This window comes from Rhinatrema bivittatum, chromosome 19 (genome assembly GCF_901001135.1).
Source record: "Rhinatrema bivittatum chromosome 19, aRhiBiv1.1, whole genome shotgun sequence".
NCBI lineage: Eukaryota > Metazoa > Chordata > Amphibia > Gymnophiona > Rhinatrematidae > Rhinatrema > Rhinatrema bivittatum.
In genome coordinates, this window is record NC_042633.1 from 14,946,461 (window position 1) to 14,970,706 (window position 24,246).

Here is a 24,246-nt window from a genome sequence, read left to right on the forward strand (position 1 = left end):
ATGCAGATGGCAAAAATGGAAAATCTTGAAAATTACCTAAGAAGAAATAACTTAAGAATATTAAATTTTCCTAAGCTCATCGTGAACTGTTTAAGAGCTACCTACTGAATCTCCTAAAAATTCCTGAGCAATCCATTCCAACAATTGTCAGAATATATTACCTACCTCAGGTTGAAAAAGGAAAGAATTCAGAACAAAATGAGAAGGAAAATCTTTCGTATGATTTAACATCCATATTAGAAAAATCACATGAGTTGATTGTGGAAGAAAGAGCTACTCTTTTTATTCAATTTGCAACTTCATCTGACAGAGATTTAATCCTGAGAACATTCTTTCGCAACCAGCATTTAAAATTTTACGGATATCCATTAAAGATATTTCCATATATAACCAAGAATACTCAGGTTAAAAGGAAAAAATGTATTGCCATGAGAGAAGAAGTCCTTGCAAGAGGAGCTAAGTATATGCTTAGATATCCGTGCTATTGTTTGATTACTTATCAGAACTCACGATACATATTCAGAGAGCCAGAACAACTGCGAGTATACCTCGATTCCCGCTCTGAATAATTTCCAAAGGAAAAGGAAGGCAATAAAAGTAAAGCACCGGTTAATTTTGAAGCAAGTTGTATATCACATGTGTTTGTATTTCCTAGTATTACTGCTTGATTTACATCTTGGATCTACCAATTTCCTATAAATATGACAAATCGGGGGGAATTGTATGTTTTTCTCATTGTGTTTTGCTATATAGAATTATATTCTGAAACCTGTTGTCAAAATCATGAACGTTTGCGTTCTGTATATTTTTTTTTTTTAATTCAATAAATAAATAAATAAAAAAAAAATTCAAATATTGTTGACTGAAGATTAGTGGGGGAGTAAGGGGGAGGTGGTTGGGGATTGGATGCAATAAGAGGGGCTAGAAAGTTGGTAATTTTTTTCTCAAAGTATGTAGCAAGTTCTATAGATTTGAGTAATGCTTGGTCATCGGGGATAGTAGGAGGGGAAGGTTTGGTGAGCTCAGAGACTTAGGAGAACAGGGCCTTTGGGTCAAAGATGAAGTGATGGATTTTTTGGGCGAAGAAATCTCTCTTAGTGCAGAGGATGGAGTTCCTGTAAGAGTGCATGAGGGATTTGTAGGCGGCCAAAGTCGTTGTGGAGGGTTCTTTGTGCCATTTGTGTTCTCTACTTCTTAGTTCACGTTTGAGTTTCTTCAGTTCTGGGGTAAACCAGGGTTTCCTGTTGTCGAGAGTGGGGTTAAGAACTTTAGTAGTCCAGCTACATTGTTGGTAATGTTTAGCCATGAAGCAATGGCCGAGTCGGCGTCTGAGAGATGAAGGTGAACTAGTTCTCTGGAGAGATGAGCGCTAAGGTTGTCCATATTGCAGGGTTTCCTGAATTGAATTGTGGTTTTGGGGAAAGAGGAAGAAGGGGTCTCGGTAATCTCTAGGTTGGTTGTGATCATCCAATGGTCCGACCATGGAACTGGGGAGCATGAAGGCGTGGAGGAGAGGGTAAGGTCAGCATTTATGAAGATTAGATCCAAGGTATAACCAGCTTTGTACGTGGGACTGTTTATGATTTGTTTGAAGCCCATGTAACTGAGAGAAGATAGCAAAGTTTCACAGTTGGGAGATAGGGGAGTAGAATCCACGTGTAAGTTGAAGTCTCCCATGATGATAGCGGGGGCATCAGTATTGATGTGTTTAGCTAAGTGTTCAATTAGGGGAGAAGGGTCTGAGTCTAATAGCCCCGGGGGGGCATAGATTAGACATATTTGAAGATGTTTTGATTTGAAAACAGTGAATTTGAGTTTGGAAGCTAGATTTGAGTGTTGGGGAGATAATCTAAGTTCTTTTTTTGCTGCTAAAAGTAGACTTCCACCTCTTTTCTTAAGTCTAGGGATTGAGAATATGACATAGAGCTGTGTAGGTAGTTGGTTGGTTAGAGCTATGTCAGTGGGTTTCAGCCAAGTTTCTGTAATTGCGCAAATGTCAGGTTTGATGTCCAATAGATAGTCGTTGAGGATATGGGTTTTCTTTGTGAGCGATTGGGCATTGCAAAGAGTTAGCGAGAAAAGCGAGAGTCCGAGGAATTGAGTGATGGGTGAGATCATGATGGGAATAAGCCTCTTCTATTGGATGGGAATCAGCCTTTTCTGTTGGGTGGTAGAGAAGGTAGTAGGTTTTGTCCAGTTTTTGACGGGATTTCTTAGTGTAGCTGGGTTCAAAAAAGGTTTGGATAAGTTCTTGGAGGAGAAGTCCATTAACGGCTATTAATCAAGTTTACTTAGGGACTAGCCACTGCTATTAATTGCATCAGTAGCATGGGATCTTATTTATTTATTTTTTTATTTATAACTTTTTTATACCGAGGTTCAGGTAACAGAGTTACTTATCACTCCAGTTTACATTCCAACAGGAAAATAAATAATGACAGTAATATGTCTTACAATGAACAAGGATGAGAACAACTTGGAAAAACATAACTAGGAAAAAAACAATGTGTACAGTTAGAAGGAGATGGACTTGAGGGATTTCAAGCCGACTGGGGAGGGATTGAAATCCCTCCCCAGTCGGGATCTTCTTGGTGTTTGGATACTTGCCAGGTACTTATGGCCTGGTTTGGCCTCTGTTGGAAACAGAATGCTGGGCTTGATGGACCCTTGGTCTGACCCAGCATGGCAATTTCTTATGTTCTTATATTCTTATAAAACAAAGATCATTATAAGGGTTAGAGTCATGTTTTGTGACAGGGCTAGGATTAGGGTTAGATTTGGTTGAAGTCATTGTGAAGGATTCCATTACCAAAAGATTTTCTCCCAAAGATTAAAAAAACAGCAGTGAAATTTCTTAAAAACTGCAAGCAAAATCTTATAAAATAACTAACTCTGTTCCCACAACTGCTTTTTAAAAAATCATCCATCAAAAACTATAAATGTTGTGAGGACAAAGTTCAAAGCAATTTATATGGGTAATTAGCTATTTTTTTATAAGGTAAATTGGTCCTCTGGAAACTTCATTCCCTCAATCTAGCTAAAAGTACATGTGCTCATCCGGCTGCATTTATGGGAGGTGATACCGGGATTTGTCTTGGGCAGGATCAAAAAATAAGTCACAAAAAGCCAGGAGAAGTGAGCCTAGGGCAAGTTTTAGCATGAAAGCCCACACACATCCTTCCTCTTTCACAACCAGGATAATGTCCAGGAGTGAACGGAATGCAACCACTTTGTCCAAAGATGGACAGTTTTAAATCTCCCCTCAACAAGAGAGGAGGTTTCAATGGGAAGTGCCAGGTAACAAAGGAGAGAGGAGCAGGGAGAGGAAAAACATGGGCAATATCCAGAGATACAGGAACTGCTGAGGGGAAAGAGAGAGAGGGGTAGGGATGATAAAAGAAGGGACCATAACCATAGATACAGGATCTACTGAGGAGGGAGAGAGGGGCAAGGAGAGGAAAAGCAGGGGCAATAACCAGAGATACAGGAACTACTGAGAGGATAGAACATAAGATATGCCATTCTGGGTCAGACCAAGGGTCCATCAAGCCCAGTATCCTGTTTCCAGCAGTGGCCAATCCAAGTCACATGTACCTGGCAAGTACCCAAACATTAGATAGATCACAAGCTACTATTGATTATTAATTATCATAATAGCAGTTTATGGATTTATCCTCGAGGAACTTATCCAAACCTTTTTTAAACCCAGTTACACTAACTGCTATAACCACATCCTCTGGCAATGAATTCCAGAGCTTAACTATGCGCTGAGTGAAAGAATTTTATTTGATTTGTTTTAAATGAGCTATTTCCTTACTTAATGGAGTGCCCCCTGTTCCTTCTGTTATCTGAGAAAGTAAATAACCGATTTATGTTAACTTGTTCAAGTCCTTTCATGATTTTGTAGACTTCTATCATATCCCCCTCAGTCGTCTCTTCTCCAAACTGAACAGCCTTAACTTCTTTAGCCTTTCCTCATAGGGGAGCTGTTCCATGCCCCTTATCATTTTGGTTGCCCTTCTCTGCACTTTCTCCAGTGCAGCTATATCCTTTTTGAGATGCGGTGACCAGAATAGCACACAGTATTCAAAGTGAAGTCTCTGTATCGCTCACCATGGAGCGATACAGAGACATTATGACATACTCCGTTTTATTTTACATTCCCTTCCTAGTAATTCCTAACATTTTGTTTGCTTTTTTGATCGCCACAGCACACTGGGCCAATAATTTCAATGTATTATTCACTATGACGCCTAGATCTCTTTCCTGGGTGGTAACTCCTAAGATAGTACCTAACATTGTGTAACTATAGCAAAGGTTATTTTTCCCAATATGCATCACTTTGCACTTGTACACATTAAACTTCATCTGCCATTTCAAAGCCCAATCTCCTAGTCTCACAAGGTCCTCCTGCAATTCATCACAATCCGCTTGAGATTTAACTATTCTGCATAATTTTGTGTTGTCCGCAAAGGTAATCACCCCACTCGTCGTACCCCTTTGCATATCATTTATAAATATATTAAAAAGCACCGGTCCAAGTACAGATCCCTGAGGCACTCCACTGTTTACCTTTTTCGACTGTGAAAACTGACTATTTAATCCTACTCTTTGTTTCCTGTCTTTTAAACAACTTGCAATCCACAAAAGGACATTGCCTCCTATCCCATGATTTTTAAGTTTTCTTAGAAGCCTCTCATGCAGGAGTTTGTCGAATGCCTTCTGGAAATTCAAATATACCACATCTACCAGTTCACCTTTGTCCACATGTTTATTCAACCCTTCAAAAAAATGGAGATTTGTGAGACAAGACTTCCCTTGGGTAAATTCCTGTTGGCTGTGTCCCATCAAACCATGTCTATCTAAATGTTTTGTGATTTTATTCTTTGTAACAGTTTCCACAATTTTTCCCAGCACTGAAGCCAAGGTCACCGGTCTATAGATTCCCTGATCACCCCTAGATCCCTTTTTAAATATAGGGGTCACATTTGCCATCCTCCAATCTTCAGGTACACTGGATGATTTTAATGATAGGTTACAAATTTTTACTAATACTTCTGAAATTGCATTTTTTAATTCTTTCAGAAGCCTGAGGTGTATTCCATCCGGTCCAGGGAATTTACTCCTCTTCAGTTTGTCAATCAGGCCTACCACATCTTCCAGGATCACCGTGATTTGGTTCAGTTGATCTGAATCATCACCCATGAAAACCTTCTCCACAATGGGTATCTCTCCAACATCCATTTTAGTAAACACTGAAGCAAAGAAATTGTTTAATCTTTCTGTGATAGCCTTATCTTCTCTAAGTGCCCCTTTAACCCTTGATCATCCAACGGTCCAACCGACTCCTTTGCAGGCTTTCTGCTTTGGATATATTTTAAAATGTTTTTATTGTGAGTTTTTATCTCTATGGCCAACTTCTTTTCAAATTTTCTGTTAGGCTGTCTTATCAATGTCTTACATTTATCTTGCCGATGCTTATGCTTTATCCTATTTTCTTCTGAAGGATCCTTCTTCCAATTTTTGATGAGGATCTTTTGGCTAAAATAGCTTCTTTCACCTCCCCTTTTAACCATGCCGGTGATTGTTATGCCTTCTTCCACCTTTTTTAATGTGTGGAATACGTCTGGACTGTGCTTCTAGGATGGTATTTTTTTTAACAATGTCCATGTCGGTTGCACACTTTTTACATAAGAACATAAGAAAATGCCATACTGGGTTAGACCAAGGGTCCATCAAGCCCAGCATCCTGTTTCCAACAGTGGCCAATCCAGGCCATAAGAACCTGGCAAGTACACAAAAACTAAGTCTATTCCATGTTACCATTACTAATGGCAGTGGCTATTCTCTAAGTGAACTTAACAGCAGTTAATGGACTTCTCCTCCAAGAAATTATCCAATCCTTTTTTAAACACAGCTATACTAACTGCACTAACCACATCCTCTGGCAACAAATTCCAGAGTTTAATTGTGAGTTGAGTAAAAAAGAACTTTCTCCGATTAGTTTTAAATGTGCCCCATGCTAACTTCATGGAGTGCCCCCTAGTCTTTCTATTATCCGAAAGAGTAAATACCCGATTCGCATCTACTCGTTCTAGACCTCTCATAATTTTAAACATCTCTATCATATCCCCCCTCAGCCGTCTCTTCTCCAAGCTGAAAAGTCCTAACCTCTTTAGTCTTTCCTTATAGGGGAGCTGTTCTATGCCCCGTATCATTTTGGTAGCTCTTCTCTGTACCTTCTCCATTGCAACTATATCTTTTTTGAGATGCGGCGACCAGAATTGTACACAGTATTCAAGGTGCGGTCTCACCATGGAGCGATACAGAGGTATTATGACATTTTCCGTTCTATTAACCATTCCCTTCCTAATAATTCCTAACATTCTATTTGCTTTTTTGACTGCTGCAGCACACTGAGCTGACGATTTTAAAGTATTATCCACTATGATGCCTAGATCTTTTTCCTGGGTGGTAGCTCCTAATATAGAACCTAACATCGTGTAACTACAGCAAGGGTTATTTTTCCCTATATGCAACACCTTGCACTTGTCCACATTAAATTTCATCTGCCATTTGGATGCCCAATCTTCCAGTCTTGCAAGGTCCTCCTGTAATGTATCACAGTCTGCTTGTGATTTAACTACTCTGAATAATTTTGTATCATCCGCAAATTTGATAACCTCACTCGTCGTATTCCTTTCCAGATCATTTATATATATACAAGCCGTTAAGCCCGTAACAACGGGCTACATTAACATTTTTTTTTTGGTCCATTTCCTTTCCACTCCCTCCCCCCACCTCTCTCTCTCTGCTCCCTCCCTCTCACCTCCCCCCACCTCCCTCTCTCTCCTCCCTCCCCCCACCTCCCTCTCTCTCTCCTACCCCCCACCTCCCTCTCTCTCCTCCCACCTCCCCTCCCACCCCACTCTCTTCCCCTCCCACCCCACCTCACTCTCTCCCTTCCTCCTCTCCCACCCCACTCTCTCTCTCCCTCCTCTCCCACCTCACTCTCTCCCCCCCCCATCTCACTCTCTCCCACCTCACTCTCTTCCTCCTCCCCTCAGCTCACTCTCCTCCCAGCTCATCCACTACCGGCAGACAGGGGGTGTCCCTCCCGCGCGCGCGCCGCCGCCGCTACTGCTCCTCCCTGCCTCTCTCTCTCGCGCGCGTCGCCGCCACTATTGCTCCTCCCTGCCTCTCGCGCGCGTCGCCGCCGCGGCTACTGCTCGTCGTCGCCGCCACCGCCGCCGGTCCTGCTCGCTGCCACCGCTGCCGGTCCTGCTCGCTGCCGGTCCTGCTCGCTGCCGGTGCCATTTTTTTTCCTGACACGCTGCGCTCTGGCCGATGTGCGCGCATGCGCAGTAGAGCTGCTCTCTACTGCGCATTTGCGGCACGTCGGTCAAGCTTCTTTTATTAGTATAGATTGAAAAGCACCGGTCCAAGTACAGATCCCTGAGGCACTCCACTGTTTACCCTTTTCCACTGAGAAAATTGACCATTTAATCCTACTCTCTGTTTCCTGTCTTTTAACCAGTTTGTAATCCACGAAAGGACATCGCCTCCTATCCCATGACTTTTTAGTTTTCGTAGAAGCCTCTCATGAGGGACTTTGTCAAACGCCTTCTGAAAATCCAGATACACTACATCTACCGGTTCACCTTTATCCACATGTTTATTAACCCCTTCAAAAAAATGAAGCAGATTTGTTAGGCAAGACTTCCCTTGGGTAAATCCATGTTGACTGTGTCCCATTAAATCATGTCTTTCTATATGCTCTACGATTTTGATCTTGAGAATAGTTTCCACTATTTTTCCTGGCACTGAAGTCAGGCTCATTGGTCTATATTTACCCGGATCGCCCCTGGAGCCTTTTTTAAATATTGGGGTTACATTGGCCACCCTCCAGTCTTCAGCACTATCCCATTGGATAACCTCTTGGTTATCCTCTTTCCACCATGTCTCTCATCATTCACTACTATACATTCTAATTCTCCCATCTTACTTCTTAGACTTCTGGTATGAGCATACAAACATTTCAAAGAGTGTATTTTGTTTGCATTAACATTCTGCTTTTCAGTTCTCAGGGATAAATTGGAATCTTTTAGCTCAGGTGAGTTTTTAATTATAGCACTTAGGGTGTTCCAATAAAAAAAAAGTAGTCTAACTCTAATGCTTCATTAGTATCCTTTGAAGATACCTCCCTCCAACCCATGCGCTGCTGAGCGATTGTCGGCTTTCCCCTTTGTTCTAGTTTAAAAGCTGCTCTGTCTCCTTTTTAAAGGTTAGCGCCAGCACCTGGTTCCATCCCTTTGGAAAAGACTCCCCATTCCCCAAAAGGTATCCCAGTTCCTTACAAACCTGAATCCCTCTTCCTTACACCATCATCTCATCCATGCATTGAGACTCCGGAGCTCTGCCTGCCCCTGGAGACCTGCGCATAGAATAGGGAGAATTTCAGAGAATGTTACTGTGGAGGTTCTGGATTTCAGCTTTCTACCTAAGATCCTAAATTTTGATAACAGAGCATCCCTCCCACAATTTTCTATGTCGTTGGTGCCCACATGTACCACGACAGCTGGCTCCTCCCCAGCACTGTCTAAAATCCTATCTAGGTGATGCGTGAGGTCCGCCACCTTCGCACCAGGTAGGCATGTTACCAGGCGATCCTCACACCCACCAGCCACCCCCTTCTATCTATGTTCCTAATAATCGAATCACTGACTATGACGGCCGACCTAACCCTTCCCTCCTTGGCAGAAGCCCTGGGAGACACATCCTCGATGCAAGAGGACAATGCACCACCTGGAGAGCAGGTCCTTGCTACTGGATCATTTCCTGCTACACCAGGTTGATACTCTCTGATCATGAGACCTTCCTCCTCCAAGGAAGCACCAGGGCTGCCAGTCTGAAGTTGGGACTTGGCTACTATGTCCCTGAAGGTCTCATCTATATACCTCTCTGTCTGCCTCAGCTTCTCCAGGTCTGCCACTCAGCCTCAAGAGACTGGACTTCTTCTCTGAGAGACAGGAGCTCTTTGCATCGGATGCACACATACAATTTCTCACCAGCGGGTAAAAAATCATACATGTGACACGTGATGTAAAAGACTGGGAGTTCCCCCCTCTTGCTGCTGGACTGCTTCCTTCATCATAAATTTCTTCAGTTCCTAGTTACGTTTTAGGGTGCTATGGGTGTAAGATTGTGTACAATTAGGATCCTTTAAATGTATTAGTGTATTTACTGTATATCTGGTAGTAACCTTCAAAGGAATGATCAAACTTTGGATAAGGTATGGGGAATTTCTGAGTTTAAGTTAAAAGGTTGATTTTTTTTTAAATTTTTTAAATTTAATTTTTATTTTAAGTATGAAAATGACACCTGCCTATAAATTAAAGGATGAGCTAGGGGTGGGTGGGAGAGGGTTGGGAGGGTTGGGAAATACAAACACACAAACTTCTGTTTATTGCCTGCCTTTCTGACTACCTATTTAAAACAAAACACATGAACATGCTAAATAATATAACCCAATAGCTTAGTTCTCCCCAATACTTTGAGGGGGTCATTTTCAAAGGAGTTACGCATGTAAATGTGACATACTATCGTAGCAATTTTCAAAAGCTATTTACTCGAGTAAAGTGCACTTACTTGAGTAAATCCTATGGACAATTCAATGGCATATATTGTAGCAATTTTGAAAAGCCCACTTACTTGAGTAAAGTGTATTTACTCGAGCAAAAACCAGTTTTGCTCGAGTAAATGCTTTTTAAAATCTACCCCTTAAGTTTTAAAAATTTCTCCAAGCAGAACTTACTGACTCCAGCCAGAAGCAAGGTGATCCTCTCCTCTCACTGCTGCCACAGATGATAAAAGCGGGGACAATAACAGGAGATGCAGAAACTGCTGAGGAGGCAGGGAGGGGAATAGCAGGGGCAGGAGCCAGAGATATAGGAGCTGTGAGGGGAGAGGATGGGAGAGGAGGAGATAAGTAGGAGCAAGAACTGAAGAGCTGTTCTTCCCATCCCCTGAAAGACTATGGACCAGATTTCAATGTTGGGCAAAATTCCTCAGCTCCATTTCCACTTATCTTGACTGCAGCTTCTGGAATTGAATAAAATTAACAAAAATAACCGCAATGGTTTTCTTTTACCCCAGGTATCTTTTGTTTCCCAGCCCGGTAACTAAATCCCATCCTGCAGTTTGCTGCTCTGCGCTGTCATTCAGCTTAGTGAGAGACTCTCAAACGTTATCTTAAAGAAATATTTTAAAATCTTACTCACTGCCTTCTGACGTCCTTCAGAGCGAAGCCGGAGCTCTCACACGTAGGGAGGGGTCTGATGCAGCTGCTGCTGACTACCGTCTTATAACTTTCACTTATTCCCCCATTACAAGGACCAATTTCCATGATGGGATAATTGCTAATTGTTTTATGATTGTTGCAGCTCCTGGGAGGAGAAGATGTGATTGACAAGCAAAGTTTGAAATAATTAGATTGAAGGGACATTACTGTTTCATGAGTGTGCAGTGTTAAAAGGAGACCTGCCAGTGTCCATAGTCTGGAATCAGCATGAGGGGGTGCAAAGGTGACCTGCACCTTCTTCTCAGGTTAAGGATATTAGAAAGTTCCTGGAAAATCCAAATATGAAAAGCCTGTTTCATGTTGCTCTCCCCAGCAAAGCCTCTCTGGCTAATCATTTATGGAAATGTCCTTCAGAGATGCTCACGATATTCAAGGTGCAGCCACAGCAGGGAGCAATGCAAAGGGCCTCATTGTATTCCCAGTTTCCTTTTCTATTCCCTAACCTTCCAGTTCCTTTCTGGCTGTCCACATGCACTGAGCTATAGATTTTAATGTTTGGTCCACACTGAGCCCCGAAAGATCCTCTTCCCAGGTAGTAACTCCTAATATGATGCCCGCACTTTGTATTCATAGTTAGGATTACGTCTTCCCATTTACATCACTTTTTATTTGCTGACTTTAAATGTCATCTTCCCAGTCTCGCAGAGTCCTCCTGCAATTCCTCTCACAGTTTGTGTGTATTTAACTACTTTTGAATAGTTTTGTGACCATCTGCAAATCTGATCAACTTGCTCATTGCTCATTTTCTAGATCACCTATAGACATGTTAAGCAGTGCAGGTCCCAGTTCTCATCCCTGAGGCACTCCACTGTTAACCTTTCTCTAAGAATGGCAAGAATTCCACAACTTACTATAATTTGTGTGTTTAAGGGTAGATTTACAATTTTGTCCTCCAGTGCTGGCTTGTTGGGTTGTATATTCTTCCCCAAATGTTATATCATTGTTAGGATTTGTGGGTATGTGGGCCCTGGGCCAAAGTGAGAGATGGTACCGACCACTGGGAGGAGCCCCGTGAGCCTCACCGTCAGGAGGCGAGGTCTCAGCTGTGAGGTGTAGAGCAACAAGTGCTGGAGAGAGAGAGAGAAGAGATGAGAGGCAGAGGAAGCTAGGGAGCGTGACCCCAGGTGGTGGAGTCATGGAACGTCAGCGCAGGGAGTTGACATTAGTTCTAGCTAGAGAGTACTTGAATCTTTATTAGAGACGTAGAGTAACACTGCCCGCGAAGCGGGGAGTGTAGCAGAAAGACACACAGGCGCTGGGGTTTCCCAGGGTCTGTGAAGTGGGGTATACCCACGGAGAAGTCCTTTGTAGTGATGTCACGGCAATGGTCCGCAGAGTGGGGTACCTCGGTGACGGTCCTCTGTAGCAATGGTATGGCAAGGGTCCGCAGAGCGGGGTACTCACTGTAGCAGAGTGAAAGTTCCAGAGAAGGCCCCGGGGAACGGAGCAGGCAGAAGTCCTAGGTGGAAGGCCCTCCGAGGAGTGGATAGCCAGAGACAGGAAGGGCCCCCGAGGAGCAGGTACCTGGAACGTCTTACCCCACGGAAGCAGGAGCTGGAACAAGAGTCCGTAGTGAGCGAAGCGGATTCAGCAATGAGGGAACTCATTGCCAAGTCATCGATAGGTAGGGTCAGGCGGCTTAAGAGTCCTTGAAGAATGATGTCATCTGAAGGGGACACCCCCCGAGATTCCCGCCATGACGTGCATAAGACTGGCCAGGTAGTGCGCACGTGTGCCTAAGGGACTCCAAGGGCAAGATGGCGATCGGTAGCATCCACGCTGTCCAAGTGGGCCTGGGAACCAGGGCGTATAGGCCAGCGATAGCTGACATAGGCCACGAGTCGACCCAGAGGAGTCAGTGTAGTCAAGCAAGAGGTGAGCAACAGTGGTCGCAGCCATCTGCGACTGATGGGCGTAACAATCATCCTAATCAGACCAGACATGAACACCAAGGAATTCCTAATGGGGAAACCCACAGGGAGCTCAAGAAAATAAAGTAATTGCATTGTAACATATGGACCTCATTTACTAAGCATTTTTCCCATAGACACAAAATGAGAGAAAAGCCGTATTTATTTATTTATTTATTTCGAATTTTTCTATACCGACATTCTTGAACAAAGATATCAAATCATATCGGTTTACAATTGAACATAACTGTCGCGGCTATGGCGTTACATCGAACATAGAACAGGTCAACAGTTCAACAATAATAAATAGTGAAATGCTTCATCATAGAGTAACATAATATATATAAATAGGGGAACAACAACTGGGGCGACTGTATGCGTAATATCAAAATACGTTTAATGAAGTGTCATTGTGCAGCTGCATAGTGGATAAGGCGTGGTGGGAGCATAGGGCATAAGGTAGCAATGAGAGTATGACTGAGTGGTGGAGGGAAGGAGGAGTATGTAGAAAGGAAGGGAGTGAGGCATTGAAACAAGATTGGCGGGATATAATATGGGAGTAATGGGTGATCAAGTCTCCTTAAAGATCCTTAAGGATCGAGTGACTCCTTAAAGAGTATGGTACGGAAGAGATGGGTGCTCCAGTGTCTGGGCCTTAGTAAATCAGGCCCATAGTAATTAATACATATTTGAGTTTGCGTGATGTAATCCTGTTTTCTGAAAACATATTTTTCCTTGAAGCAGCAGCCCTAGTAAAGAAGAAAAGAACTTGGTTGACAGCTGATCTAAAAAAAATCATCCCCCTGTAAAGTTGAACATTTGAACTCCGAAGTAACATGGTTTTACAAGTACATATAGAATCAGAACCCTTCACATCAAGAAACTTTTAACCATCTATTTTGGCTATCATAATAGGCACTCCCAGTATTTCAGACGCCTTGCTTTCAGTCATTAGCCAATATCTAATTCTTTTTGCATAAAATTATCTTAGTGATGCATAAAGCAGCATTCCCCGACACAGTCCGTGTTTCGGATGTCTGCACCAGGGGGATTGTATCTTTATATGGCAACTTCATCTTCTTGCAGATTACTTTAAATGTTGATTTTATACTAAAATAATGTTAAAAAATACCTTCAATCAACTGACAGTTTTTTCATCAAAAATAGACAGATGTACCTATTACATCTTCAGATCAAAAGTCATCAAAATTGGATGCACAGGGAATGTCCATGATTTTAATACTAAACTCCTCCAATTATCATTCAGGTACTGGCAAGATAAATTATTCAATATTTTCTCCCTTCAGCGTTAACGTCTTTCGCCATAGTGTCCTCTCAGCGCCAAAGTAAAGACCGGAAGTTGAGACAATATATCCGGTAATCACATTTATGCTGAAAAAATCTGAGCCATGTTTATGTTAAATTATTTCAAGATTTAACCCTTGAGGAGTCACAGTGTCTAAATAATAATACTGGTAAGTTTCAAGCCCCAGTCGTATCCTACTGTTTAGAGTACAACCACCAATTAAAAGCTTAGATAGGGTATTTTGGAACAAGTGGAGAGCAATCACACTGAACTCTAAATTGAAGGGAACAATTTTCAATGTATTTAGACAATGTAACTCCTTGAGGAATAATTCTCAAAATAGAATGGAACTCTGTAATTTAACATAAACATGGCTCCGTTTTTTCAGTCTAAATGTTAATACTGGATATCTTGGTCTCAGATTCCAGTCTTTACATTGGTGCTGAAAGGGCACTAGGGAGAAAGAAGGTAGCGCTGAAGGGAGAAAATACTTAATAAGTTATCTTGCCAGCAGCTGATTGAGAATTGGAGGTGTTTAGTATTCTAATTCTTTTATATTTCAATTGACGTGTGCCAGCATGATTAGTGAGCGCATCCCCCTATTGAAGTGCACACCAGGCTTTTAAAACTCACCTCTTTAGTTTTTAAATTTCATAGTTTTTGTATTTGTGTGTTGAATGTGATATTAGAAATGTTATGCGTGTATTTTTATTGTAAACTGCATTGATTTTGCTAATTATGGCCTGGATGGAGAAGGTACAGAGAAGGGCTACCAAAATGATAAGGGGAATGGAACAGCTCCCCTATGAGGAAAGATTAAAGAGGTTAGGACTTTTCAGCTTGGAGAAGAGACGACTGAGGGGGGATATGATAGAGGTGTTTAAAATCATGAGAGGTCTAGAACGGGTAGATGTGAATCGGTTATTTACTCTTTCGGATAGTAGAAAGACTAGGGGGCACTCCATGAAGTTAGCATGGGGCACATTTAAAACTAATTGGAGAAAGTTCTTTTTTACTCAACGCACAATTAAACTCTGGAATTTGTTGCCAGAGCATGTGGTTAGTGCAGTTAGTATAGCTGTGTTTAAAAAAGGATTGGATAAGTTCTTGGAGGAGAAGTCCATTACCGGCTATTAAGTTCACTTAGAGAATAGCCACTGCCATTAGCAATGGTTACATGGAATAGACTTAGTGTTTGGGTACTTGCCAGGTTCTTATGGCCTGGTTTGGCCTCTGTTGGAAACAGGATGCTGGGCTTGATGGACCCTTGTTCTGACCCAGTATGGCATTTTCTTATGTTCTTATGTTCTTATTCATCATTCTTCGCATAATGATGAATCCTGCGAAAATGGGGGGCGGGCCTGCGAAAGCCCGCAGCCTTCGCACTACGGTGGTGTAATTTTGGCGGCCACGGTATGCCAGCTGCCGGCTTTCGCACCGAATAGCGCCACTGTGAAAGGTGGTGCTATTCGGCGTGCTATTGCCAACGATAACGTTACTAACATTATCACCGGCAGCGAAGACACCGCCGACTCTGCCCCTCCCTACCCCGACTCTGCCCCCAATCTAATTAGCATGCTCTCACACACGAAAAGAGTCTTTTCGCATGCGTTAGAGGTTTATCGCACGCGATACGGCCGTATCATGTGCAATAAGCCTTTGAAAAATAACCCCCTATGTGATATATCAAACTAAAGAAAGAATAAATGATTGACTTTAAACCTTTTCTTCTAACCCTTGTCTGTCCCTGGTAGGTAAAATGAAGAGGTTTAGGTAGCATCAACATAGTCAACACACAGCCAATCAGAAACTTAAGACAGATTTAGCAAATAGAGGAGAGGGAGGAGGAAGATTAAAGAAATGGAGGCATCTGCGTTCAGTGTTACTATGGAAATGCATATGACCAATACCTGGAATGGTAGAGGGACAAAAAATGAAGAAGGGGAAATCAGTCAGCACAGAATGGCACTACTGCCTAGAATAGGAAAAGGGATGACGGGGTTTTATTTCCCATTTAAATGCAAAACTCAAGGAGAAGTGACCTCCTGCAGGCAGTCAAGCTGCTAGAGCTGAAAACTGGGAGACTTCCTTAGCTCAGAGATAGGACCAAGAGTGATGAGCCGCATGTTTGGAGCAAGTCATGACATCACTTCCTGTTTCGCAGGTTAGCTATGATTAAAAATCAAAGTTTAAAAATACCAAATTAAATTAAAATAACCCAGGAACTGAGGTCAAGGATGCCCTGAGATGATCCCATGAAATGTTCAGAGCTGCAATTTAAAATGGCAGCCACAGCAATTAAAGTCTTTAAAATATTCCAAATTGCAAAACCTATAACAAAATGGGCCTAGGGGGATTTCCAAGGGATGTTCTATACCCCTAGAAGGCTTCAGTTGGAGTTTTTGGGAACTTTTAGTGCTAAAATCGATGACATTTCTGTACACCTAGATAAACGCTTTACAAATAATTTCAAAAGGTAATGACATATTGGTGGTCTAATTAAGAATGTTGTTACTGGAATTGGGGCTCTATCTAATAGCTTGGTCTACTGGATAAAAATTCACCTCCAGAAGATCCCAAGCTACAAGACATACAGAGCATACATTGTTTGGATAATTTAAACTAGGAGTGAAAGCACAACAAGGAATTCCTGCTTAATTCAATGAACTGATGACATAATTTACACCCAAGCAGCTGATGGGAGGGAGAAATGGAGGGATTATATTGATAGTTTCCTTAACTGTTAATTTGTCTACTGAATAGAGATATGCATTCATTTAAAATGAATGTGGATAACATGACAAATAAGGGCAATTCGTTTCATTCAGTTCATTCATTTTAAAAGAATGCATCAAGCCTAGGCCCAAGGCCAGGACCTCACCTAGGGCATAGGCCAAAGCTCAAAGCAAGAGCCTTTCCTATGGCATAGGCAAAGGCCCAAAACATAGGCTGTGGCCTAGGCCTGAGCAACTTGCTGGGGTCTTGACCTAGACCCAGGCCAAAGACAGGGCCCCAGTCCAGACCACCGAAAAATAAAAAAATCTTACTTGATCTGTCGGGTAGCCAATGAAGGCCAAGTCCCAAACCCAGACCCATTGCCATACATCAAAATGGTGTAGTCCACTGGGGAGAATGTGCTGGAGTTATAGGAGCTATGAAGGGAGAGTGAGGAGCAGGTAGGGGAAAAGCAGGAGTAATAACCAGAAATATAGGAGCAGTGAGGGGAAGGGATGGGAGAGGAGGAGATAGGTAGGGACAATAACTGGAGCTACAGGAGCTGCTGCTGGGGAGAGAGAGGGGAAGGGCGAAGGGAATCATAGACACTGGAAGCTGATTTTGTGAGAAAACCTCAAATACAATTGAAATATCTGGTGAAGAGAGATAGGAGAAGATGTCTTTTTGTGGATTGCAAACTGATTAAAAGACAGGAAACAGAGATGGTCCTGTTTCACAGTAGAAAAAAGTAAACAGTGGCATGCCTCAGGGATCCGTACTGGGACCAGTGCTTTTTAATATATTTATAAATAATCTGGAAAGGAATACGATGAGGGAGGTTTTCAAATTCGCAGAAGACACAAAATTACTCAGAGTAGTTAAATCACATGCGCATTGTGATAAATTCAGGAGGACAATCTGAAACTGGAAGATTGAGTGTCCAAATGGCAGATGAAATTTAATGTGGACAAGTGCAAGGTGTTGCACATAGGGAAAAATAACCCATGCTATAGTTATACAATGTTAGGTTCCATATTAGGAGCTACCACCCAGGAAAGAAATCTAGGTGTTATAGTGGATAATAGATTGAAATTGTCAGCTCTGTGTGCTGTGGCAGTCAAAAAAGCTAACAGAATGTTAGAAATTATTAGGAAGGGAATGGTGAATAAAACATAGAATGTCATAATGCCTCTGAGTAATGTGTGCAATTTTGATCGTCGCTTCTCAAAAAGGATATAGTTGCATTAGAGAAGGTACAGAGAAGGTCAACCAAAATGATAAAGGGGATAAAATGGCTCCCCTTTGAGGAAAGGCTAAAGAGGTTAGGGCTGTTCAGCTTGGAGTAGAGACAGCTGAGGGGGGATACAATAGAAGTCTATAAAACCATGAGAGGAACAGAATGGGTAAATGTGAATTGGTTATCTACTCTTTAGATAATAGAAGGACTAAGGGGCACTACAGGAAGTTAGCAAGTGATCGGGTTGTGGACTCTTTGGCCGAGGGGGAGTTGGCGCCACCTGTGGGGATGGGACCCACTAGTCCCCACCATCGGCAGGTGAGGCCATAGAGGAGCAGAGACCCCACTGGAGCTTCACCACTACCAGCCCGCGTTCCCCTTAGGTTGAGCCCTTGGGTACCAGGGTCGACTGGACTTTGGTGGGGTTTCTGGAAGTCCTGATGGAGTGGTGATGCTGGCCAGAGCCAAGTGCAGGATCCAAACACAGAAGAGGGTCAGAGTCCAAGCAAGGTTAGATGCTGGTGGTGAATCTCGCAGTCAGATATTCAGGCTGTGGTCGTGGCAGGCAGTGAATCTCGTAAATGGTTATCCAGGCTGGGGTCATGGCAGGTAGTGAATCTTGTAGTGGTATCTGGCAAAAGTCAGGGTCAAAAGGCAGTCCAATTGCAAAACGGGTCAGGAGCTCGGGGACACCCTCCGGGGAGGAAGAGGAACAAGAGCCAAGTAGCCAAGGCAAAGTCTGCAGGCCAGACCTTGCCTTAAATAGAAAAAGGTGCTGATAGCAGGAAGGAGGGGCCGTGGCAATTTCCTGCTGCGGTCCCTTTAAATCTCGGGAGGCGGTGCACGCGCGTGCCTAAGGGGATCGGGGAGAGGAAGGAGCCTGAAGCAGAGTGCGGCCGTGCGCCGGGAAGGAGCGGCGCCAGAGAGGCCGGCCGTGATTGTCCAGCAAAGAGCCCGAGAGGAGCTGCGTCGGCAGTGGCTGCTCGCTGCCACCAGCAATCCAGGGCCCACCCAAGCCGCACCACGGTGCAGGTAAGTACAAGAGGTCGGTCGCGGGGAGCCGCAACTGGCAAACATAACAGTACCCCCTCCTTTAAGCCCCCCTCCTGAGGGTCTAGGTTTCCTGGGGTGATCCGCATGGAACTGCCTAATTAGGCTCTTGTCAAGGATGTTGGAGGATGGTTCCCAGGAATTCTCCTCTGGGCCAAATCCTTCCCAGGATAGCAAGTATTCCCATTTGTGACCTCGTTTCCTAGTATCGAGAACCTCACAAACTTGGTACGTGGTCTCGTCTTCGGCGGCAAGCTGAGGAGGCTCTGGGGTTTTCCGGGAGGGCCAGGAGAGTACAAGACGTTTTAGAAGGGAGACGTGGAAGGAATTGTGTACCTTCAGAGAGGCAGGTAGGTGGAGATGATAAGTTATGGGCCCTAATTGTCTGAGTACAGGGAAGAGACCAATATAGCGCGGAGCCAGGCACATGGATGGGACCCTCAGGTGAATGTGCCAGGTGCTGAGCCATACTTTTTCTCCTCGCTAAAATTGAGGTGCTGGTCTTCGATGGCGGTCGGCAAATTTCTTGGCCATCAGGGCGCCTCCCAGATCATGCATTGAGTGTGAATCCATAGTTCTTTCAACTTTACAGCCATCATCTGGGTGGCAGGGGATGGGACGGACAAGGAAAGCGGTAAGGGTGGAAGCGGCTGCTTCCCGTAGAAGATTTAGAAGGGTGATGCTCCAGTAGTGGTACAGGGGTGCAAGTTATGTGAAAACTCTGCCCAGGGGAGCAGATTGGCCCAATCATCCTGATGAGCATTGACATAAGTTCTTAAAAATTGTTTCAGGGTGTGATTAGTCCACTCCACTTGGCCATTTGCTTGAAGGTGATCGGCAATTGTGAAGTCCAGAGTGATGTGGAATTTTTTGCAGAGGTTCTGCCAGTACCTGGTGGTAAACTGGGGACCCTGGTCGGAAATGATATGTTGCGGCAGCCCATGTAGACAAAAAGCTGAGGGAAGGTTAGGCAGTGCTGTAAAATGTGCCATCTTAGAAAAGCGATTGATTACCACCCAAATGGCCGTGTTGCCCTCCGAAGTTGGAAGATCCACAATGAAGTCCATGGAAATGTGTGTCCAAAGTTCTTCAGGGGCAGATAATGGATGCAATAAGCCCCATGGTTTTCCCACTGGAGTCTTCTGCTGGGCGCAGATGGGACAAGAGTCTACATAAGCGCGGATGTCCTTATGCATCTCTGGCCACCAGTAGAACTGTTGGAGAAGGGCCTTCATCCAGGCCCATCCAGGGTGGCCAGTGACATGGGAATCATGAGTCCAGTCTAAGACCTTGTTACGGAATCTTATGGGGACAACCATCTTACCTGGCGGTATGGTCTGGGTGGCGGAGAGGATAACGCGGGATCTAAGATATGCTGTATAGGCTCGACATGATCCTTCAGAGAAAAGAAACAGGAGACTGCATCCGCTCTGAGGTTATTGGCTGCAGGTTGATAACAGAGCTGGAAATCAAATCATGTGGAAAAGAGTGCCCAACAAGTTTGGTGGGGGTTGAGACGCTGCACCTGCTGGAGGTATACAAGGTTGTTATGGTCCATGTAAACCGTAATACAATGTTGTGCCCCTTCAAACCATTGACGCCACTCCTCGAGTGCGAATTTTATGGCCAAGAGGTCTTTATCGCCTTTAGCATAATTCCGTTCTACCAGGGAAAAATTCCTCGAGAAGAAGGAGCAGGGTTGTAGGGTTCCTGATGAGTTGTGTTGGCTGAGCACTGCTCCTACTCCCTCGGAGGAGGCATCCACCTCCACCGTAAATGGAAGCCTAGGGTCTGGGTGTTGGAGGCATGGCTTCTGTAAGAAGGCCTTTTTGAGGGCTTGAAAGGCTTCTACTGCCTTGGCAGGCCAGTTCTTTACGTTGGCCCCCTTTCAAGTCAGGGCCGTGAGAGGTGCGGCCAGCTTGGAATAGTTCTAGATAAAACTGCAATAATAATTCGCAAAGCTGAGGAACCATTGAAGAGCTTGTAAACCGCTAGGTTGTGGCCAATCCTGGATACACTTAAGTTTAGCTGGGTCCATCTGGAAACCGCAGTTGGAGACTATGTAGCCTAGAAAAGGCAGGGACTCCTTTTCAAATACACACTTTTCCAACTTTCACTTAGGCATTGTAGCACTTGGGCAACATGTTGGTGATGAGCGTGCAGATCCTTGGAATATACCAAAATGTCATTGAGATACACAACCATGCAATTGTAGAGGAGGTCATGGAACACCTCATTCATGAGATTTTGGAAGACGGTGGGAGCGTTGGTAAATCCAAAAGGCATAACCAAGTACTCATAGTAGCCATCCCGCATGTTAAATGCCATCTTCCATTCGTCGCCCTTCCATATCTGAATCAAATTATAGGCACCCCAGAGGTCCAGCTTCAAGATGACCCTTGCCCCTTGAAGGAGGTCAAACAGTTCGACTATGAGAGGAAGCAGGTACTGATCTTCCACAGTGATGGCATTAAGGCCACGAAAGTTGATACAAGGGCTCAGGGACCCATCCTTCTCACCGACAAATAAATAGCCATCCCCAGCTGGGGAGGTAGATTGTCGGATGAATGCCTTTTGAAGATTCTCCCAGATATATTTGGACATGGCATGGGTCTCTGGTAAGGATAGGGATAAACCCTTCCTCGAGGAGGTGTGGAGCCAGGTACCACATTAATGGTGTAGTCGAAGTCCCAGTGTGGAGGTAGAGTATCGGCCAACTTTTCAGAGAACACATCTGTGAATTGCTGTATTGTGGAGGCAGTACTTCTAGGACCTGAGTACTGGAACAACAGGACGAACCTGCAACTCTTTCCAAGCATGTCCTTTGGCAGCGGGGCCCCATTGGGTCAACTGTTGCGAGGTCCAGTTGAACTGGGGGTTGTGCTGTTGCAACCAAGGTATGCCGAGCACCACTGGATGGATGGCCTTCAAAATGACGTAGAAGGAGAGGTGTTCCAGATGGTGCGGCTTGATATAGAATTCCAACGGAAGGGTGAGGTGTGTGATCCTACCCGGAAGGGGATCCCCGCGGATGGAGGAAAGGGACAGGCGGCTCAGACACGGATAGGTGGGAATTAGCAGCTGCACCATGATGTCCTGCATCAAGAAGTTCCCTCCCGTTCCAGAATCTACTAAGGCTAGCATCAGGAAATCATGTCCTTCCAGGGAGAGTGTCACAGGGAGTTTAATGGGGGAATTGGCGTGGTCAGGCCTAGGGTCCCTCTCCCGGTGGACAGTGAACAATGAGGTTCCGGGATCCCCCACAGTAAAAACAGAGGCCCACCCGGCAATGCCTCTGCTGTTCTTAGGGAGTCAAGGGCACTTGACCCAACTGCATGGGCTCCTCAGTTGGTCATTCCGAAGATGGGGGAGGCCACAAGATGGGTGAAGGGTGTCAGGAGCAGCTGGGGGCTGCCGTATGCTTCCTCAGGCCCTGTAGCTTGTGCACCCTCTCCTGCAGGCGGTGGTCTATCCTGCTGGCCATCTCAATGAGGGCATCCAGAGAGGTGAGAAGCTCCCGGGCTGCCAACTCATCCTTGATTTTCGGGGATAATCCGTCCAGGAAAATTGATCTAAGGCAGGCCTCCTCCCAATGGAGTTCAGTAGCTGGTGTTCTGAATTCGATGGCGGATATGCAGAGGTTCGGTGCCTGCGGCTGCCAGTCGTCCTGAATTCTCGAACACCATCCGGAACAAGTCTAGGAACTGGGGAAGATCCTGCATAATGGGATCAGAGCGCTCCCACAGAGGGGACGCCCAGGCCAGAGCCTTGCCCTCAAGTAAAGACAGGATGAATGTGGTTTTGGTAGCGCTGTCAGGGAATAGTGTGGACTGGAGGCAGAAGTGCATATTGCACTGATTAAGGAACCCCCGACACTGTTGGGGGTCACCAGCATAATGAGGAGGAGCGAGCAGCGAATAACTGGACGAGAAGGTGGTAGCACCATCGGAGAACTCGGTGTGGATGGAGGTGCTGCACTTGCCGAAGCCACTGAGTCTGGGCGGGCGTTGAGGCATTCCATGGAAGTCGCCAGTGTCTCCGGGACCCTCTTTTATTCTAGGATCTTCTGAGCCAAGCCTGGAATGGCTTGCAGGGCGGAGGCCTCTGCCAGATCCATGGCCTTGGCTTACTGTTTGGGTTGTGGACCCCTGGGCCAAGGGGGAGTTGAGCCAACTGTGGGGATGGTCCGGCTGTAGAGGAGCAGAGACCCCGATGGAGCTTAACCACTACCAGCCCACGTTCCTCTCAGGTTGAGCCCTTGGGTACCAGGGCCAGCTGGACTTACATGGGCTCTCTGGAAGTCCCGATGGAGTGGTGACACTGGCCAGAGACAGATGAAGGGTCGGGACACAGAAGAGGGTCAGAGTCCAAGCAAGGGTAGTTGCTGGCGGCGAATCTCGCAGTCAGATATTCAGGCGGCAAATCTCGTAGTCAGTTTACAGGCTGTGGTCGTGGCAGGCGATGAATCTCGTAAATGGTTATCCAGGCTGGAGTTGTGGCAGGCAGTGAATCTCATAGTCATATCTGGGCAAAGGTCAGGGTCAAAAGGCAGTTAAATCGCAAAACGGGTCAGGAGCTTGGGGACACCCTCAGGGAGGAACAGAAGCAAGAGCCAAGTAGCCAAAACAAGGTCTGCAGGCCAGACCTTGCCTTAAATAAAAAAGGTGCTAATAGAGGAAGAAGGGGCCGTGACAATTTCCTGGTGCAGTCCCTTTAAATCTTGGGAGGTGATGCGCGCGCGTGCACCTAAGGGGATCAGGGAGAGGAAGGAGCCCAAGGCAGTGTGCGGCTGCACGTCGGCAGGAAGCAGCGCCGGAGAGGCCGGCCGTGACTGCCTAGCGGGGAGCCCGAGAGGAGCTGCGTCAGCAGCAGTTCCTTGCTGCCACCAGCATTCCAGGGCCTGCCCGAGCCACACCACGGTGCGGTAAGTACAAGAGGCCAGTCGCGGGGTGCCATGACCAGTGAACATAACAGCAAATAGCACATTTAAAACAAATTGAAGAATTATAGTAAGCTGTGGAATTCATTGCCAGATGATGTGGTTAGTGCAGTTAGTGTAGCTGGGATTAAAAAAGGTTTGGATAAGTTCATGGAGGAGAAGACCATAAACTGCTATTAATAAGGTTGACTTAGGGAATAGCCACTGCTATTATTGGCATTAGTAGTGTTGGATCTATTTAATGTAACCTGGATTGGCCTCTGTTGGAAACAGGATGCTGGGCTTGATGGACACTTGGTCTGACCCAGTATGGCAATTTCTTATGTTCTTATGTTCTTATGTTCTTAGAGAAAGGTACATAGTGCAGTGCCCCAGGCATGAGGACTAGGACCTGCGCTGTTTAATATATTCATAAGTGATCTAGATAAAGGAGCAACGAGCTGGAGCAAAATTATTCAAAGTAATTAAAACACAGTCAAGCAGTGAGAGGAATTACAGAAAGGACTCTGTGAGACTGGGGAGATGCAATTTAAAGTGAGCAAATAAAAAGTGAAGCAAATGGGAAGACGTAATCCTAACCATGCGTACAAAGTGCTGGCATCCATATTAGGAGTAACTACCTAGGAAGAGAATCTTTGGGGGTGAGCTGTGTACAAATCATTAAAATCTATAGCTCAGTGCATGTGGACAGCCAGAAAGAAAACTGGAAGGTGAGAGAATAGAAAAGGA

The 24,246-nt window shown here is 44.8% G+C and overlaps 1 protein-coding gene across 1 annotated transcript in view; it reads right to left on the bottom strand.

Moving 5' to 3' along the window:
• The window catches only part of LOC115080257 (extracellular calcium-sensing receptor-like), a 79,423-nt gene extending 58,241 nt beyond the window's left edge, over positions 1-21,182 (bottom strand). The window contains exon 1 of the mRNA XM_029584412.1: positions 20,757-21,182. Coding sequence (XP_029440272.1) covers positions 20,757-21,182 — 426 coding nt within the window. The remainder of the gene's footprint in view (positions 1-20,756) is intronic.
• Positions 21,183-24,246: the final 3,064 nt, after the last annotated feature.